The 7,219-nt window shown below is 35.2% G+C and overlaps 1 protein-coding gene across 1 annotated transcript in view; it reads left to right on the top strand.

Moving 5' to 3' along the window:
* Nucleotides 1-7,219, top strand: part of LARS (leucyl-tRNA synthetase) — a 57,538-nt gene that overhangs the window by 21,748 nt on the left and 28,571 nt on the right. Inside the window, exons 13-15 of the mRNA XM_006777039.2 lie at nucleotides 2,409-2,462; nucleotides 3,139-3,279; nucleotides 6,316-6,393. Coding sequence (XP_006777102.1) covers nucleotides 2,409-2,462; nucleotides 3,139-3,279; nucleotides 6,316-6,393 — 273 coding nt within the window. The remainder of the gene's footprint in view (nucleotides 1-2,408; nucleotides 2,463-3,138; nucleotides 3,280-6,315; nucleotides 6,394-7,219) is intronic.

Below are 7,219 nucleotides of genomic sequence, written 5' to 3'. Positions count from 1 at the left end.
ACTGAAATTATATTAAGACTGTGATTGCTAATTAATAAAGCATTATAAAGATCTTCTTAAAAATAGTATTAAATAAATCTGCAAGGCAATCACACTTTCTGCCCCATCCACATTTCTGTAGTAAAACTTTGCCTTAAAGCTCCACCCCTGAAATCCCATCCTGCCTCAGTGAGCAGACATTCCCTTTTGGCTAAATCAATTTCCTGTGGTTTGAATATTGAATATAATGTGTCATAATATATTTCTTTAAAGACTTTATTTTTTTAGAGCAGTTTTAGGTTTACAACAAAAGTGAGAGGAAGGTGCCGAAACCGGTTTGGCTCAGTGGATAGAGCGTCAGCCTGCGGACTGAAAGGTCCCAGGTTCGATTCCGGTTAAGGGCATGTACCTGGGTTGCAGGCACATCCCCAGTAGGAGATGTGCAGGAGGCAGCTGATCGATGTCTCTCTCTCATCGATGTTTCTAACTCTCTATCTCTCTCCCTTCCTCTCTGTAAAAAATCAATAAAATATATTAAAAAAAAAAAAGTGAGAGGAAGGTACGGAGATTCTTCCTTATACCCCCTGCCCCAAAACATGCCTAGCCTCCCCATTATCAACATCACTCACCAGAAAGGTTCTTTTTCTACCAAGATGAACCACATCATAGTCACCCAAAGACCATAGTGTACCTTAGGGTTTAATCTTGGTGCTGTACATTCTGGGGGTTTGGACAAATTTATACAGTAATTATGTATGTCCATCATTATCAGGTTCAGAACATTTTCACTCCTTAAGAGTTCTCTGAACTTTTCCTATTCATCTCTCTCCCTCCTAGAGCCAAGTTGCCTAGTTTGAATCTCAGTTCTGTCACTTGCTGGCTAACTGGCTGATCTTGGGCAAATTACTTAATGTCTTTAGTGCCTTAATTTTCTTATCTGTAAAATGGGGAAAATGGTGCTTACTTCATGAGGTTATTTTGAGATTTAGAGAAGTTAATTTGTAAGTACTATATAAGTGCTGGCTTTTATTAACACCCAAAATGTGTAAGTTGCTTAAAAGACATATAACCAATTCTTGGTTATCGAGAAAAAATGACAGTACAGGTAAAACAAATTCTCATTTGTATTCTTAAATATCTTCATTTTAGTTATGTATGGTTTCACATGGGTACCGGACTTATCAGGGTGGTCACTTCATAACACATAACTGTCTAACCACTCCACTGGAACTAATATAAGATTGCATGTCAACCATAATTGAAAGAAAAACCTTTTTAAAGTTCACTTTAAGCTCAAGCAACTAGTAACTTCGTTGAATATTTGCTCTCTCTAAACTAGTCTTCTTTGTATGGAAACATGGTAAGTCACATTAACATATGCACAGTTAAGGAAAAAGAGGTTCGTTCACACCTGTTTTGTTCACCTGGCATTTAGTAGTCATTAACAAGTAAGTTAATGAACTGAATAAAACTGCCTTTTAAAAATTTGAACTGGTTAATTTAAAGAGCAAAAGAAGGGAACATGTATTATAAGTGCAATAAACCTTTGGACTAAGCAGAGGGGACTGTGGGGAGGGGCATGGGGAACATCTGTAATATGGTCAACAATAAAAAAAAGGAGTGGGAAAAGAAGACATCCTTGCATTTACCTAATATTAGTGGGAAAGTGTCGAGTTTCTCATCATTATGATGGTAACTGTAGGTTTTTTAGTTTTTTTTAATTTTTAAAATATATTTTTATTGATTTCAGAGAGGAAGGAAGGAGGAGAGAGAGAGATAGAAACATCAATGATGAGAGAGAATCATTGATTGGCTGCCTCCTGCATGCCCTACATTGGCAATGGAGCCTGCAACCCAGGCATGTGCCCTGACCTGGAATTGAACTGTGACCTCCTGGTTCCTAGGTCAACGCTCAACTACTGAGCCTCGCCAGTTGGGAAGTTGTAGGTTTTTATAGTCTTTATGAAGCTGAGCAAGCACCTCTTTATTCTAGTTTACTGAGAGTTTTTATCCTGAATGGGTGCTGGGTTTTGTCAAATGCTTTTTTTTTTTCCATTTGTTGATATGATTATATGAAATTTTCTTTTTTAATTGGTTAATGTGGTGGATTTCATTAAACTTTTGAAAAGTCTTCTGATAGTCACATTTTCATTGCAACCTAGAATACGAACCCATTTAAGTGGGGTGTGTGTGTCAGTTTTTGCTGTTGGCTATACAGTTTCATAATTTAAGCTATTCATTATAACTTAAACTGTTGAGTTTTTAAAAGTCATAGATCCCTTCTTGAATTATGTGGTAAAGATAAAAACATTGCTCTGTATGGAAAGGAGAAGAAATAATAGCTCAAAAAAAGTTTAGAGGTTTCTTTTCTCAATTATTATACTAATAAAGTGTTGATCATTAATGTGAACTTTAAAATTTTTTTGTAGGCTTTACGAGCAAAGTATGGAATTAGAGATGACATGGTCTTGCCATTTGAGCCAGTGAGTACATAGATTATTCTGTATATTCATATCCATATCTTTATCAGAGAAAAAAAAAGCTAACTTTTTTTGGTAACAAAATTAATTATTGGAGGTTTACTTGAGAGTTTATTTTAACTTGATGTCTGCTGTGGCAGGTAAGAGTGAAAGAAAAACTAAGTATTAGCACCTGAAATTCAGGAACAAAATGGCTTTTTAACATCACCAATTTTATAGTAGCTTCTTTTGCTAGTTTGGCCAATTTCTAGGCTTCTGAGGACAACATTTTGCCATATTACTCATAAATGTTTATGTTTTCACATTAGTGCTTGCAGAAGAAAAAACGTTTAAGGGACTAGCAAGTAACTTTCATGACAAATCCAGAAGACTTATTAGAAAACAAAACAAGACCCTCCAAAAATTTAGTTGTTTTCACAATTTTGCTAATTTCAATGTTAATTATTTCCTAGTAGTTAATTGGATGGCAGTGGAGGGATGAGAGCTGGGGAAGATGTACATGTAAGGTAGGGACAGTGGGGTTGCTGCACAGAATTTGTGGAGAGGAGGACAAATTCACATCTAGATCTTTGTTAGTCACTGTGTGATTACTGACAGTGGAGGCAAAAGGACTGTGCCCCATGGGGCTGTTTTGTGTTCATTCAGGATGAGTAGGTTCCTGACATTCTTGTTTTTGCAGGTGCCAGTCATTGAAATCCCAGGTTTTGGAAATCTTTCTGCTGTAACCATTTGTGATGAGTTGAAAGTTCAGAGCCAAAATGACCGAGAAAAACTTGCAGAAGCAAAGGAGAAATTATATCTAAAAGGGTTTTATGATGGTGTAAGTAATAATTTTTTATTGTTTTATTTGATTTACTGCATGCTCTGTGATTTCTTAATCATTTAAAAAATATGTAGAAAAATTCAATGTAGTTTCAGCCATACACTGACCTATGACAGGTTAATATGAGATTGATAAAGAGATTCTTCTATTTTAACCCTTTTTAAATCTTCTTTTGTGGGGGAATAATAGTATTTACAGAAATTACATTTTTGTATCCTGTATGAATCTCTTAAGGAATTAATTTCTTGAGAAGCTATTTAAAGTTTGTTCATATTATTATGCACTGAACTCCAAAGGTTTATTGCATGGATAATACATGTTCCCTTCTTTGGCTCTTTAAATTAAGAAATTTATATTAAAAACAAACAAACAATTTTATTCAGTTCATTAACTTACTTGTTAATGACTGCTAAATGCCAGGTGAGCACAGCAGAATGAATGAATGAACCTTTTTTCCTTAACTGTGCATATGTTAATGTGACTTACTGCAATTCCATGGAAAGAAAACTAGGTTAGAGAAAGTGAATATTCAGCTAAGTTGTTAGTTGCTTGAGCTTAAAATGAAGATTTTAAAAGGTTTTTCTTTCAATTACGGTTGACATGCAATATTATATTAGTTCAGGTGTACAATATAGTGGTTAGACAGTTATATGTTATGAAGTGACCACCCTGATAAGTCTGGTACCCATGTGACACCATACATAGCTAAAATGAAGATATTTAAGGACATAAATGAGAATTTGTTTTACCTTTAATGTCATTTTTCTAGATAACCAAGAATTGGTTATATGTCTTTAACACTAGAAAGACTGAAATTTAGTATATACCTATATTGCCCAAAAGCCGTCAAAATGACTGCATTGTGAAAGAATAACTAATGTGTAAAGAAATTTGTTTAAAATTAATTTTTAATATTTTTTATATTGTTTACAGTTATATAACAAGTTATTCGACATTTCTTTCATGAATTTAGGGCGCAAAAGAAATAAAATAAACAACTTATTAGAACAAGTATCACTGCATAAAGATTCGAATAACAAGTACTAGTTTACCTTATTGAGCAACTGCAACTTATCAAGTATCGACAATTTATCATGTACTTGTATGTTATCATGTGACGGTAATCGAAAAAAAATGAAAACTGTTATTTCAATACAGCCGAACTGGTCATATCAGAAATTTACTCACTTCAATAATAAGAGTCATTTGATTATTTTGTCGTGAGTGACATGCTAGTGAAAAAGTTATCGGTCGTGACATTTCTTCCACAGCCTGTATATGGCTCGACAAGTTTCAGAACAACGTGTTCACTGAGAAGCATTGACGATGGTTGTTGTTCATCTTTCCCCAAATAAGGAAAACCTTCAAAACATTATTTGCTACTAACATCTGATGCAAGCCAGAATTTGATGCAAACTTTGTTGGGTTTATTAGGCATATACTGTGTAAACCAGCACCTGGCTTTTGACGGAAATAATTGCTTGTCAACTGTTATATTTTGCCCTGGTTGATAGCAAGCTTGACTGTTTTCAATGAACTTGTCCCATATTTCCGAAATCAAGGCAAACTTATTTGTTTGTAGGTGCCTACTTCTTTCGGTTCTTTTGTCAAAACGAATAAATCGTAGGATTTGCTTGAACTTTTCTCTGGCCATAGTTTTTCTAAAAAATTCGGGACCCTACTTTGCTGACCATAAATAACTGAGTTTTAAATTTTTTGCCTCGTAGGCTCCACGAGCATATAAAATCCCAATAAATGCATGTATTTCCGGTAATGTTGTTGTCCAATCGTTCCTCAAAATTCGGCGGCCTTCTTCTTCTATGCACTTTTTTAAAAATTTCCCCCCCAAGCAGTCAAAATGACTGCTTTCGGGCAATATAGATATAACACATATATATATACCGGAAATGAAGGAGGGGGAGGTAACTACAATTATTAATAAACGCATTTATATGTTGTATAAAAAGTCACAAAATTCTAAGAAATTCTGTCATTATATACATCATTGTTTTTCTAATTGAAATTAAAAAGCAGTCAAAATGAATTCCTTGGGCAATCTAGTGTTAAAGCAACTTACACATTTTGGGTGTTAATAAAAGCCAGCACTTATATAGTACTTACAAATTAACTTCTCTAAATCTCAAAATAACCTCATGAAGTAAGCACCATTTTCCCCATTTTACAGAGAAGAAAATTGAGGCACTAAGACATTAAGTAATTTGCCCAAGATCAGCCAGTTAGCCAGCAAGTGACAGAACTGAGATTCAAACTAGGCAACTTGGCTCTAGAACTGTGCTCTTAACCACTGCATCGTAATGATGAAGAAGTATCATTTCATAATGAAGAATTAAATAGATATGAAGCATTTTGGTAATGTTAGAGGATTGGAAGGTCAAAAAAGAACCTGTGTCTTTCACTCAGAAACTGTTCGAGAGAGACACAAGGAGCCAGGTAGAGGGAAGTCAGTTTCAGCTGGAAAGGGGATGGTGGCTTAGAGCTGTGACAGCAATGGCAAGCTAATACTTCACCCTAGAATTAAATTTCCCCACTAAGTAAAAGACAGAGCTGAAAGATAGTGGGTCTTCCTCGTAGCTCAGTTTATCACGTGGCTAGACAAAGGAGAAAGCTGGTTGGCAACAGGCGGATTTGGAAAAGAGAAGCTTAAGTGGTGCTGAGCTGAATATGCTCAGTTCCTCCTCCAAAGCCTTGAGGAATGAGGTGAGCTGGTGTGGAGTTCTCTCCACACAGACACCTGAGAAGTGGAAAGGACGTGAGGGTTTCTTCCTAACCAGGCTCATGACAGCTATCCTAATTATACTAAAAGAAAACAAATGCGTTATACATATTAGTTGTCCAAACTATGCCAAAGTAAAAAGTTATGGCTGTAAATGTGATAAATTTCACCCTAAAAATATTTTGGGTTGGTGGGTGGAAGTAAATTTAGTTAGGAAAAAGTTTGGTTGGGGGGGAAGGAACTCAGAGCAAATTTTAATTATTTTCTATGTGTTTCTTTCTTCACTCTCATCCTTTTAGGTAATGTTGGTGGATGGATTTAAAGGACAGAAGGTCCAAGATGTAAAGAAGTCTATTCAGAAAAAGATGACTGACACTGTATGTGAAAGGCTATCCCCTCAAGGCTGTTTTAGGAGAAATATTTTAGTTAAAAGGCAGACTTTACAGTGTGAATTAGCAGGGAGTCTGAAGTAGAGCCTTGAGCTTTATTAAAAAATAGCGTATTGTTTTGTGGCAGAATATAGGAGACCTATTTAGCAGTTCATTTAAGTTGAACTTCCCACCTGTACCGTTGATGAACAGTGTTCTAAAGTTGGTACGTGCAAAGTCCATGCAGGGAACTTCAATATGCTCCTGGTGGTGGCCATTCGAGATGCCAGCAGTTACAGTTCTCTTTCTGTGGTGCTTTACTTATCACTTTCATCCTGCCCCGCATCTTCATTTTTGTTGTAACTTTCTTCTATTGAGCTACTTAACTACTGGTTAAATTAAAATTTTATTTTTGACAGTTATATGTACTCATGATACAGAGAGAGAGTTGTCTGTAAGGCTTATTAAAATAAAAAAGTCAATCTTCTCTTTATCCTTCCACATTCTCTTAAATTACTCTTTGTTGGAGGGGCTCACTTTCAACTGTTTTAGTTTTTTTTTAGTATTGACCTTCATCTCTTGTAGATCTAAAACTAAATGTAGTATAATTTTCTGATTTTATTTTTTAGTTTTAGGCATCAGCCATTGCCTTTATACTATTTTTTTTTTGATCTTTATAAGACAGACTTGTTTGTACTTTATTTCAGTGATGACTAGTAAAATTTTTATGTGTCTCAGGTCTTGGATGATTTCATAAAGGCCTCTGTAGCATTGCCTGAGTGCTATCTGAACAAGTTTCGTTTGGTTTATATGTGATTGGCAATACCATGGATTT

Source organism: Myotis davidii, unplaced genomic scaffold (genome assembly GCF_000327345.1).
Source record: "Myotis davidii unplaced genomic scaffold, ASM32734v1 scaffold89, whole genome shotgun sequence".
In the NCBI taxonomy this organism is placed as follows: Eukaryota; Metazoa; Chordata; class Mammalia; order Chiroptera; family Vespertilionidae; genus Myotis; species Myotis davidii.
Note: the sequence above shows the minus strand (reverse complement) of the source record. Positions and strands in the feature narration are given on the sequence as shown.